This window comes from Etheostoma cragini, chromosome 10 (genome assembly GCF_013103735.1).
Source record: "Etheostoma cragini isolate CJK2018 chromosome 10, CSU_Ecrag_1.0, whole genome shotgun sequence".
In the NCBI taxonomy this organism is placed as follows: Eukaryota; Metazoa; Chordata; class Actinopteri; order Perciformes; family Percidae; genus Etheostoma; species Etheostoma cragini.
The window spans coordinates 2,641,314-2,655,101 of NC_048416.1; the positions used below are offsets into that span (position 1 = coordinate 2,641,314).

Below are 13,788 nucleotides of genomic sequence, written 5' to 3' on the forward strand. Positions count from 1 at the left end.
ATCACTTAAATATTATTGTGTAATCTGTTACAAAATAATTTTTGAGTTCTATGAACTTATTAGGGTTTACAGTGTAACCCAGGAAGACCAGACTTTAAAAAGGGTCACTATGCAAAGTCATTCCATTTTACATTCTGGTGTGAAGGGAAAAACTCAGCAGTGAAAAAATCTAACTTTTTTGGCCTTTTCATTCCAGAGACAAAGAAACGGCTCGGATACTTTATCTAAAACAACCATAGGCTTGAATTAAGGGTTGTTCAAAAATACAAAAACTAAAATAATCCACCCCTCAGTAGATGGAAGCTATACTACACTAAAATCAAAGCACTATTGTCGTACCATTTCACAAATGCAGTACAGCTTCTCCCTGCCAGGCAAACCAAATTCAGCACCTGAGACAATGTCCTTGTCATAAGTCCAGAGACTAAAGTCTGTCTTAGCTATAAAAAGAACGTTGGCAAGCAATCCACAGTGTGGACTAAGTCAAAAATACATCGTTGAGGCAGAGCACTGTAATGATCAACATGTTGAGGTCCGAAGAAAAAAACATGACGGACTTGGTCGACGACAACCTTGTCAATCATACAGTTCATCAAAAAGGAGCCGGGGTCCCTGCATGGCTTTAGTCAGGTGTCTGTGTATGGGTAAGGGTGCGAGGTTGAGCTTTTAATTAGGTGTGCAGACGGGAGAGACTGCAAAGGAGAACAGGAAAGGTTAGGGAAGGCCAGGTACTGGTGCTAGATGAAGGAAGGTCAGGAAAACTGGACAGGGGAAGTGCGCGCAGCCCTGCACACTCATTATTTCCTGACTGGGGTTAGTAGGAGATAACACTGTGCAATGCTACAGTCTGCAGAATGAAATGTTACCACACTAAGAAGCAGCTAGATTGTCAATTTTCTCTCTTTTTTATGGTAAATGCTATAAACAGCTGTTACATATATATTTAGCTAACGGAATACATGTAAACAGTGTAAAAGGCATCAATATTTAAGAAGAATTACGTATTTTTTAAGGCACATTACACTTGATTTTTCATTATTTGAGAACACACAGATTGTCTAAGGTGCATTAAACAGAAGAGTTGATGATCATTTTATCATCATCAACTCTTTTATCATGTGACTATGGAAATATTCTGCTTGATTATTATTATGTTTGAGTCTCTGGGAAAGGAGGCTCTTACCCTCAGGTAGATACCACGAGAGTTCAAGTGCAGCTGCACCTTTATGTAATCCAAACTCAGAACAGAAGAACAGAAAAGCAATTTAATAATCAAGATTCATTTTTTTCCAAAAAGCAACGTCGTTTTTAAGCAGTAGTAGCAAAATGTCTTGTTGTCTATGTTGAAGCATCTTACATCAGTACAAATGTCTCTATTTCTGGGTTAATGTTAATTCTGGTCTCCAAAACGAAATAACTGCTTGATTTAATAATTATTCTGTTGTTACGTAACAACACTAAGAGTCTACAGAAGAGCCCAACCGATGAAGGATTTTTAAGGCAGATACAATACGAATATTGGTTATTTAAAAATCCGATATACTGTATATTTCGGAAAAAAAATCCAGAAATGCGATCACAATATTCTTGACCAAATACCTCGATGACGATATTGGGACGATGTTATATGGTTGACTATTGTTGCTTTAATAAAATGTTATTCACACAGTGAGACTTATGATAAATATTCTCCAGAAATGGATCTCTCATATCGATACATGTCATGTCGAGACACAGATATATTGCCCAGCCCTAATTCCTACATCTTTCATCTTTTTTTACTGTTCAACTATAGAGAGCAATGCATCGTTTTATGGAAACCAAAAAACTAGTTTTCAAGACAAATGAAAAGCAAATTTACAGAAGTCTTATTCCAATATTGTTCATGGTGATAAATTACCTCTTCACTATCTCTGTCCAATCTGTACTCTAATTAGCTGGCTTACTCCTCTGTGTTGTGAAAATGTGACTTTGTAACAGAGGACAGGAGGGTCGGTTGGGGCTGTGGCTGTGCCAGAGACTCGTGTTGTAGGAGAAAAGAACTGTCGATACTACTGCAATTTTTACCGACCGTCAATTTAAACAGTCATAGATTGCCTGGCTTGCCTTTAGTTGTTAATTAATATAATTTAAGACGCTGTCCGACCTTCGTTTTTGAAATTGAGGGTAGACTTGGTTGGGGCGATTTACTGTAGGCGCAGCAGTTCATCATCAGAGTTTAAGAGATGCGGGTGATGACTGTTGGTCCCAAATGCAGCAGTGCAGCCTGCACGCTCAGCTGCATCAGAGCAACCCAGCCCTCCTGCACTGTAAATCACTAACTAACACTCGCTAACAGGGTACAGCAATGTGCCAACTGTCCCGTTCAATAAAGTCACGATCACGGGTGTCACAAAAAACTTACTTGGATGTAGTTCGACCAGAGTGTTGCCAGGGAAACAAGACATTGCCGACAGCTGCCCGGTAGCTGTAGACACCGAGAAGCCCAAGGGCGAGAGCAACCTTAGATACCCATGAGCACCGTCTTTGAACCAGGAGGTAGATAAGAACCAGACAGAAAGCAGCCAGCAAGGAGAGTACCGTCCTGTGCTCGGAGCTAAAAAACACAGACAGACAGTGAAGGGGTTAAGAAAACACTGTGCTCTAATATGACAGAGTTCTTTTGTTAATGAATTTCATTTAAAAACACATTTACAGCACATATACAGTGTTATGTATTTCAACATTTTTTGTAAATGTACCATCGCTCCATAGAAAATCCTCCACATAGTCTAACTTGCAATAAAAGGTTTAATACCGTTTTCTTGCAATTCTTCAGGCAAAATTGCGTTGTAGATAGAGTATTTTTCTGTACCCGTTATGTCATCATGTTTGTTAAGTCGTCTCGTTTCAGACCCTGACTTCCTCCCTTTGTGTAAATTTCCCGCCCACTGTGTTTGTCTACTCCACCCCTGATCGGTTTCATCCGTTTCCCCCTACCTCATGTACAAATGGTCCTCGTCTCCCTTTGTCTTGTGCCAGTTGTTCGGCCCGTGTGATAGCGTGAAAACTTTTGTTGAACCTTCTGTCGTTTTAGGAGTTGTGCATTTGAGTCCACCAGTGTCGTGCCCAAGGTCATAAAAAATATGAATGGGGTACAAAACGTTCAAGTAATTTGATCAACAAAAAAAGAAGGCTTAAATCTTAAAGACTATTTACTGATTAACAGAACATTTGGGTGAGACGAAACGCTGTCAGTCATTTCCTCCAGCAGTAGGTTCAACTTTAAAGAGGCACATATCTTCACTTGTTCACCGGATTTAAGGCTATATAGTTTAAAATTACACTGCTACTGAGCACAGACAGGTAATAAGACCCCAAAGGACTAATCAAAGTTGAATTGAAGCCTTGTATTTAGCAGTTGGCATGATCAGACGGCAGTGGAAGCTGGGCTACTTTTGAGACAAGATGAGGCGTAACACTACCTAGATCTCATTATACAAGCAACAGGCAGTGCTGGTAAGAGGAAAGGGCAACGCTGAACAGGGAAAAGGTCGGAATCCACATCTCTATTCCACAACGTGATGCATGTTAAAGAACAAACCATATTCCCCGGCCAGGTGCCGTTAACAGAATATTAATGGCTCTGAAACTGTCAGTTTTACTGAGAAATGGCCGATTTGCTACAGACTGAGCAATCACAGAAGGCTATTTTCCCTGCTTGAATCCTTTCAAAAAGAAAAAACTAAGTGGAGGGTCCTGTCAGCTTTTTAGCCAGAAACACACCCTTAAAAATGTTTCAGTGTTAAGAGAAAAGACTTAACACCGCATACCTACCCTTAAATGTCTGACGGCCAAATCATTCATGTTATTTTCCTATCATCAAGTGTAATTTCCCTGTACCCTGAACCAGCCACATCTATTTCCTATATTTCCCATAATGGCCTTCAATATTCCCCAGAGAACAGGGGGGGACTTGTTACATTGATTTGTTACTCTCATGTGTAGGTGGAGAGACAAATGGAGATTGTTGCTGCAGTGCATTCTAGACTACTGAGGCTACTTTCTTTGGACAAATTGGTATCTCCTCCTTTTCTCAATGACTGTATCCCATGTGACTGCTAACGTCTTTACTTAAACAGTGAATGAAGCCTATTCACTTTCATCCTGCGGGACTTGCACTAAAACCTCACGTTTACCTCAGATTCCCCCCCTCAACTATAGCTGCGTTTAAAAGTTCTTATACTGTCTTGTCATCTATATGTTCCCACATAACTGCATAAAAAGGCTAAGAATAGCTTTGCTAACAGCCTCATGTGCATCACAGTCCACAACACAACAAGAGCAAACCACCTTCTGAAGATTTCACTGTTCTATAGCTTTAATACTCAATATTGAGGTCTACTTGTATTGTTTTTTGGTGTGTAACGACTGCTCCAAGTATGTATATGCTTGTTGTAAATGTATGTTTTCTTGTGATGGTTTGTTTTTATAAATTTTAGGAGGAATGGTAAACCCAACCTGTTAAGCCAATGTCCCATGTCGGGAAGATGAGCCCACTGCACCCCGGTCTGATTGAGGGAGCGCAGCAGGCGACAGCAGACCAGAGTGAAGGGCGGCGTGGCTAATGCCAGCCACTTCTCTGAGCAAATCTCCGCCTTGGGGTGAGCAGGGGGATGACAGTCTTTGGAAGGGAGGATGGGCTCTTCTTCATCTCCGGAGCCCCTCTGCTCCCTGAAGTACTTGCGGCAGACGTCCTGGAAGACGGCGAGGCAGAGGGTGTTGAGCAGGAAATACCAGATTTGGTGCTCTTCCTCTACAAAGCTGCTGGCCGCCAAGCTGAGAGTCTGTCCGACTGTGCCGGCCAGCAGCAACACATCCAGCTCCGACAGCGACCACTCGCTGCCACTGCTCCCCAATGGAGACTATGAGAGACAAAATAAAAGTGCATTAAAACCGAAGCTCAAGAGCGAGAAGGAAAAAGATATTACTTCTGACAAAGCGGCCATTCTTTTGCCGTTTATTCATCTCAGCTGGGGGTCAAATAAATCAAGAAACAGGATGTCCATAGATAGGACAGATACTGTAGGTCTTGGGCCTAGAAACAGATGAGTTTGGTAGAGATCCAGATCTGGTCTCTCCACATGATGATTACCCTGTTTGTAGCCAAAAGTGCAAAACTAATACACCCTGAATGAATTACAAAGCTTAGGAGTCAGTTTGCTGCCTCAACAAATCAATTTAACTTGAACATTCAAACTTGATTCCAATTTAGAAATACTGCAAGATATGCAACTATCACAATTACACAAGCCTGACCAGACACTCAACCTCTTTCCCCCTCGCCCACCTTTGTACTGTGGATCTGTTTAACTCATAATTATTTGGACCTGTGGTGATTCATACTAATCTACTTCAATATGAAAAACCTCATCTAGCGACACTCAGTAAAAGATCCGTATATTTCATAAAAAATCAATTTGCAACCACATCCTGTGTATCTAATCTATTATCTCACCCACATCATTTCAAACTGAAAAAGAGAAGAAAAAAAAACTTCTATTGATGCCTACTGTTTACTTTTCACATCCAAATGTTATCTAAGAAACACTATCCAGACTGCTGTTCTTTTGCTAATACACTAGATTCAATCAGTCATCACATTTGATGGTATGTATAATATATGCCTTTTTTTTGCCATGGTGGAGCAGGCAGTGACCGTGAACTGTCATTCATAAATTGTGCTTGGTCACTCATGAATGTTTCCTTTACATTTTAAAATTGGGGTTGGTCCAATCTCATACTCGTATGCAAATTATAAGTTCCTTGGTGTTGGCACATGGCCAATACAAAGCAAGTTCAAGTGAAGTTCAGCCAACCTCTTAGTTCAGCAGCAATTTTTTAGCCCAACAAACAACTACATACAGGCTCTGTGTTCACCTTGATAACTAAGAGGCTGAGCCTGTACTGGCACAGTCTGCATGCTACAGTACCAGTTCACTGTGGGACTGGACTGTTTTATACTTTGTTTTTACCAGCTTTAAACACACACACATACACTATGGCTGTTTAAATATTTAGTTCTGGTAGTTGTGTTCCAATAAAGGAAAACAACATGACTCAACTGTGGCAAATACAGGTTCTACAACTTCTAGGTTGTTCTTTATAAAACCCTTTCAATCACCATTTTTTTATGAACAGTAAATAAACATAATAAATATTATAATTAAATAAAATGATTGAGAAACATAGTTCTCTATTACACACGTCAGGTTTGAGAAGGCTCTGCTCGTTCATTTTACCTTTCATCATTACTGAGGAGATTAATGTACTGCATGTCTACAACTTTTTTGGTTTTTAGATGAAAAATGTCCCAGACCCAAAGGAGTTATAATACATTTTTCCAGCTCCACTTCTCCCTGTTCCGAGTTTCTCTCTCACCTTCAGTGGTTGGAAAATATAAAATCAATAAGCAAAGGTTCCTCTGCTTTCCTTCATTAAGCAAGCCTTCTTTATACTCATTCGTTAGACAGGTCTGAAAATTGGGTTGAGTTCTGAGGTATTATTCCGAACTGGTTCAGGTCCAATTTGCAAGACAGAAACTATTTTATCTCCACTGAGAATCTTACTTTCTGCTAATCAGCATGTCCTGTGGAATACCACAAGGATCAATGTTTGGCCCCCTTTCTTTTTGATCGATAAACACAGCTTTAAACAAAATAACATTAAGTACCACACTTATCCTGACGATACTTAAATGTTTATTTCAATTTCCCCACATGACTATGGTAAAAAAAATTCTTTGAAGTCTTGCACTCAGTTCTAAAATTAGCAGTCATATTGACTCAATTACATCTCAAACAGATCATTCATGCATCCACTTCAAGCAGGTTAGACTCTTGGGTAACTACAATTTATCCCAAACTCAAGCCATGTGCAAATATTACACCAAATTAGAGAATAGATTTAAAAACTTTGCTGCATGTCTACAGTCACTCACTGGGCCGGAACCAAATTATATTTCTGACATGCTTTTTCTTTATGAACCTTCAAGAACCCTTTTGTGACTTGGGTCTGCTGACCGGCAGATATCTTTTTATTCAATGTTGATTTACAGTTTTACCCTGTTTTTGGCCAAATTTTAGATTGTAGAATTTTCTTATATCTTTTTTTTTTTACCATTCTGGAGTCTAATATGTGTGTATGATTTATCACATTCTACTTCACAACTTTCCATTTCAAAAACACCCTTTCAGCCTCAGCCCTTTGGGATGGGATCTCCAGGTTTCCCTGTGAAATAGAAGGTATTTTCACAAAAGACAGCCTATCAAGGTGTTGTATTATACAAGAAACTCAATTAATATATCTGTTCTTTTTAAATATGACCCCACTTGTCATCTCCTTTATAGAAACCACTTTTTCTTTTTAATGAAGTACACTCACCTTTAGGTTATTAAAATCCCTTCAGTTGAAATTCTAATCACATTTTTGTTAGAGTTGTGAGAGACTAAGTTGCAGAGAAACTAATCAGGATACCTCTATTAAAAGGTTTGAATGCTGCCCAGAATGCAGCCATTTGTCAAGCCAAAGCAGGCAGCTCTGGACTTTGATCCACACAGATTCAAGTGGTTCTATAATTTAACAAAACCTTACCTAACTTCAGATTTTAAAAAAATTGAACCCTTTCCGTCCTTCAGTTTGGAACTTTCTTACACAAAACTGTCCTCCTTTATTTCCTAAATGGTAACTCCAGCTGATTTTTTTAAGCATTTAAGGAAACTGTCTACAATAATGCAACATTGGCAAAAGCAGATTTGTTACCATCAGAACAGTCTTTAGAGGACTTCCTGCTAATTCATTACCAATACTAATATAGTTAACCACTAAAACAGATTAATTATCTACTCTCTATATCAAAATGAGTTTGCCAGTCATGACTTGGAGGACACAGAGTCTAATTGTATTCTTCAAACAGGTTATGACAGAGATTAAGAATTTGGCCATGAAGATGGGAGCAACAATTGTAAATGTTTAATCACCGTTTTTGGAAAAAGACACGTGTGCAATATATGGAACAAATTGCTATATAAATACTGCTTTCAAAGTAATCAATAACATTTTAAAATTGATTTCAACATCAACTGCAAGTCAATGCAAGGAAGCTGAAATGCTACGGCAGTTTACTGGAGCTAGTATATTATTTATAAATGTATACTCTTATGAACTTTTTATAAAAACTGTAATTTAAACAATGTGGTTGACATGGGTCTGCCAATTAGAATCCTGCGGTTTTGGGGGGGGGAAGGGGGGGGACAGTCTCATATACTTGGGGCGTGTGGACCTTTTTGTTTTTACCATTGTCAATTAATCAAAAAAGTGATGACAATAAAGAAATTGATTGTTATTTGAAGCCATAACGGACAGTACATGTTTTCTTTTGTATTTTGTGTCATTCACAGAGACAAAAGGGTGTAGTCTAAATATTTCTAAATTCCTTGAGTTTTTTCTACATGCTCTGATGCATTAATTGTTAAAAAGTTGATAAAAGTTTGTTTCTTGCTCACCTACATGAGTCGAGCCACAACTTTCTGTCTCCCTGTTTTACCTTTTGAGCCCAAATCTGCTGAATCTGCTTGCTGGGAAAGGTAGCACACTCCTCTTTAAAAGTCCAATCATTACCGCTTGCACATAGCTAGCTGAGCTATGTGCACCATTTTGACACCTGTGTGACATTGGAATTCAAAGAAAATATTGCAGTCTTTTTAAGGAAGGCAGAGTCACAGAAAAACCTACAGTATATTTCCTCCACATGCTCCAGTGTATAAATATGTGAGTTTATTTCTTCACCTAACCTAATGGCCCGGGTGGATTTCTTCTGCTACTGTTTTGCCCTATCAGCACTTTTTGCAAAGTTCCCAAAAGGGAAATGAGATATAACCTTTACAGATAAATTATAACAACCAAACAGCTGCAGCAGTAAAGTGGACTTATCTTTTAGGCCAATTCAAACAAACACTAAAGACTTAAAGCTTCCACCCTCTGAATAACTAGTCCCAATATATCTGATAGATAGACCACATTTAGCGAGGCAATCTTAACATTGCTGGCAGTTACTTTTATTTGGTTGAAGTACATTTCAGCGTAGTGGTTATACAGGGAAGACAAAATGACACACAATTTCTTTGTGAAACTAATTTGAGCTAACTAAAACCATGGAAAGCGATGCCCCAACAGCCAACCGTTAGCCGTATTTCTAAGCCCGCTGTATATTGGTATCTGCTATTTTTTTGTTTGCTAGTTTTTCATTTTTGACTGCAGAGTCTAGTTGTACATCAACTTTGTAGGTTTAATGGTGTCAAGTAGGATTAATGAAATGACATGTTCAATAATGTGTTCTCTCTGGTAATCCTCATACTAGTTTGACAACTAACCTTAACCCAATTGCATGTAAACATACTGTTAATCTCTTTTACAGCTGACTTAGCGGTAGTTGGGTATGTGGGGAAATAGGCCTGGGGGGTGGGGCTGTGTTATATGTGCATATGTATGCATAAATGTAGCACTTTGTGCTACATTGTTATGTATAAAAAATGCTAAATTCAAAAGTTTGGTTGATTACTGAAAACTGGCATCCTAATCCGAGTTTCTAACTATGATTACTACTGAGTTCAAGTCATTTATAATGTGTTACATAATTCTGGCTTTACCATTCAGATAAAAGATATAGCCCATGTACATTTGTTGCTTGGCTGTATAGTATTTGTTTTGCTATTGTATAGTATTGGTATTTGTTTTGGCTGTATAGTATTTGTTTTTCTGTTGTATAGTATTTGTTTTTCTGTTGTATAGTATTTGTTTTGTATAGTATTTGTTTTGCTGTTCTTAATTTTAAATTCCCTGTGTGGCGTCCTTGAGTGCCAAGAAAGGCGTCTTTAAATAAAATGTATTATTATTATTATTATTATTATTACATGTTTCAATCTATAAGTAAAGTCTGACCCTCTTTCTGTCATACGAAGGTCTTTTGTAGTTACAGAATTAAGATGGTCCCGCTGTTTTCAAATGTGTGTTAAAAACAGCTGATATTTTAAGCTATTGTGCCCAACAAAAGCCTCAAAGAGTTGAATCAGTAAATGATTTTCATGCAATTTCTGTATGTTGGGAGCCAGCAGAAGTCAGCCAACTCAGCCAAAGAAGAAATACACGCAGAAATACATTCAGCCCACCAAGCTTAAACTATGGCAGTGTAAGACAACAGTCTTGCAATTAGTCTTGCAATGCCATACCCTCCTCCACAGCTCTGAGGATATATATTGCCATTGTAAATAAGAACATGTGCCTCTAAAAATGAAGGTGAAAAAAATGTACACGTAGGGAGGCGATCTCTGGGATTAAAATGGCTGTTGAGTGTGTTATAATAAATCAAATATGTAAGAAATAAGATATGAATTATTTGATTGTCGGTTGAAGTTTAGAGGCTGTTTCCCGAATCAACTGGAGTTGAAATGCCAACACAGAGAAAGCAGAAGGTGAGGGACATCCGGCAGATCCTCCGTCAGCACCAAAACAAACCCGTACACTAAACGTCGTCGATATAGACTATCCTGCAATAAATGCTCACTTCATAAAAGGTTCTAATGTTTAGTCTTTGTTCAATATTATGATCACTTTGGAGGATGTAGTCTGAGGTGCTGTTGATCAGTACTGCAGTAGAACATAATACAGTTTAAGAGCACCCAAACTCCAAGTTGGATCAACTCCTCTAAGACTTCAGTAAAAATGGATCATTGTAAGCGTCAGGAAGGTAGGGATTTATTGCAGGACTGTTTTATTAGACTGCATTACTTTTGGCTAGGTGTACTTGAGTGTATATTGAGTATACAGTACACTATGGGTCATCAGAAGTGCCCAGTGGACAACAGTCAGTGGAAAGGACCTGGGCACCATCTAGAGACCCACTTCTTTTTAATAATACATGACTGCTGCACTGACTGACATCTTTTCTAACTTGACTTTATAATGCAGCTATAACTCTGCTATAACTGTGGATAGACAATTATTTCTCCAAATTCAATTGTGGTACACTGGAAAAATGTTTGATATGGAGAGCAAAAATGTTTAAAGTTAAAAGTAAAAAGACTAAAAAACATATGGTTGTTAACATAATGGATTAGGTTCATGAACGTGGCAGCATGTTTAAAAAATGTCAGCTGACTTGAAAGATGTAGTGCGTGACTTTTTGATATTAATGAGCGGCCGTTACTGTCGAGCCATTGCCAAATGAGTTGATACAAAGCTAATTAAGACTATCAGCTCCACAGAACACTCTCTTTGTATTCCTCAGTATAGCCATGTTCTGAAGATTGGGGCGTCCGGGGACTTTCACAAGCAGAAACTCCAGTAAAGGTATGCTGTTTTTTTAATCCTCCGTGTTCTCCTTGGCTACTAGCAACTGTGTAAAAGCTTGCATTCTGTGGACGTGCCAACAGTGTTGTCATAACTTAGAACTCCTCATTCAGGAGATAGAAACTACGCACTATATCTTTAACTGCAAACTGAGCCTGGGACTTCTGAGACGGAAAGTGTAGACTGTAGGGGCATGTGCAATAAATCCAGCTGTTGGCATTAACAGTTAATGAGAACATAATGTGAATACATTGAATGACAAACAGATTCTCAGATGTGTTAACATAAAACACATTTTCTTTCATGTCCAAATTTGTCCAAAAAACATGACTGCATCATTGGTGTGGCAGTAGTACTGTCAGTAGGAGTTTGGTTGGGAACCGGAAGGTCGCCGGTTCAAGTCCTCGTACGGACCAAAGTATGGATGCGGACTGGTAGCTGGAGAGGTGCCAGTTCACCTCCTGAGCACTGCCAAGGTGCTTTTGAGCAAGGCACTAAACCCCCAACTGCTAAAGGCGCCTTTCTATGGGAAGCCCCCCCCACTCTGACGTCTCTCCATTAGTGCATGCATAGGTACTAAGCTTGTGTGTGTTCTCACAGATCCAAGAAAATCTACTAAAACTTTTTCTCAGGCCTTTGTTTCACAGCCAGTTCAAGTGATTTAAGGGTGCATTGGTAAAGACTCTGCTAACTTAGCTAAATCACAAAGTGGGGGTACAACAGACAAGAGAGTGCCAACCCAACCCCCCGAGCCTCGGTGGATTAAGTAGATCTTCTCTCAAATAAATTCTGGTAGTCTCAAACGTAATGTTTCTCTACCCGCGGAAGTTAATAATTAAATCGTAAAGCAATAATCTATCTTTTAAACAGCAGCAAGTTAGTGACTGCAAGGGTCTCTAAATGGAAAACATTTCGGTTCACTAGTCTCTTTAATATTCTTTGCTCTAAAGCATGATGGGTATTTCTGCTGTTGCCAGGTAGTACTTGGAATGACTGTGGTCGAATAAAGAAATATAGAAATTATTAAGTTATTAAAAGAATATATCAGCTTTACCCTCTGAACACGGATTGTTGCATGGGTCTGTTTCAGGCTACAGGAGCCAATCTCTAGGTGCATAGTATCCTTTTCCATGTAATAGTTGCCTTTTAATAATAAAAATCTGTCTGTCTCTATGGGAATTTAACATAGGGGTGTGTATACTTATTTTATTTATTATTTATTTATTTACAATACATTATTTATTCACACAGAAAACTGGTGCCCTTAAAGGTTGGATGTTTTCCAATTTTTTTTAATTAAGGCATTAAGATCAATTTCGAAAGGATTTTTTAGTATTTATTCCTCTTTTTAGTGAATTTTAGCATGGGTATGTAAATTTATGAGCACAACTGTATAATGCATAGTTGCATAGTTTTTTTTAATTTTTATGTATGCTTGTAAACCAATAAATAAATCTGAAAGGGCTGTGCGAACACACACACCCCCACCCACACACACACACACACACCCCCACACCCACACAACAAACATCTGTTCCAATCTGTACTCGTGACACAGACTTACCTTCCCGTGAATCTTTGGTCCCAGGGGGAGCCGCCGCGTTGCCATAGAAACTAGAATACAAAACATTGCAGAGGAGAAGGCAACCGCAGCGAACACGAGACCCCAGGAAAGGCTGCAGAAGTAGCAGGAGCTCTCAGTAGATGTGCACACCAGGACGTGCACCGAGGCGAGCAGCAGGCACAGGAGGTAGAACGGCAGCGAGAGCAGGGCTGGGAGGACCGGAAGGTCCACGGTTGCCGCACCGCTCAGGGCTTCAGGCATAGCCAGCAGTAAGACCAACAGGAGCTGGAGGGCCAGGGAGAGAGAAGAAGAACGCTGATCAACTTTTTTTGTTTAATAAAAACCTACTTTAGCATTGCTTTGTGTAGTATATATCAGAATCAGATGTATTACCAATAGAACAGGCATTATGCAACATGACCTCCCACACATATTGCAACAGAAAGTCATTTTCCTGATTTAGTGTCATAAAAGTCTCCTCTATAACATAACAAGTCCAGGTGGTGGGAAGTATTGAAAAATACTGAAATTGGTCATTCCAATTTCCTATTGCAGGCCATGTTAGGCAAAAACAGTGCAAGCGAATACTGGATATATTTTAACTAACAGATATCACTATGAAGTTTCCCCTATTGATTATTTACATTACGACAATATTTTCACCACTTAGATCTCTTAAGCTGCCTACACAGAAGCGCTTTGCTCTCTGTGCACCACTAGGTCGGGCGCAGAGCAAAGCGCAGCACATGTATTCGTCATCAAGGGTGGCAAGGAAGCTATTTCCCATTGCTGGGTGAAGACAGCAGTCATAACATTTGGTGGCGCTTTCAAAAAGGGTC

At 39.2% G+C, this 13,788-nt stretch overlaps 1 protein-coding gene across 2 annotated transcripts in view; it reads right to left on the minus strand.

The window, feature by feature from the left end:
* Positions 1-13,788, minus strand: part of pigg (phosphatidylinositol glycan anchor biosynthesis class G) — a 76,872-nt gene that overhangs the window by 29,047 nt on the left and 34,037 nt on the right. For both annotated transcript variants that reach the window (XM_034883517.1, XM_034883516.1), the window contains exons 8-10: positions 12,950-13,234; positions 4,501-4,904; positions 2,405-2,596 (exon numbers count right to left, since the gene is read on the minus strand). In XM_034883517.1, the coding sequence (XP_034739408.1) occupies positions 2,405-2,596; positions 4,501-4,904; positions 12,950-13,234 (881 nt within the window). The remainder of the gene's footprint in view (positions 1-2,404; positions 2,597-4,500; positions 4,905-12,949; positions 13,235-13,788) is intronic.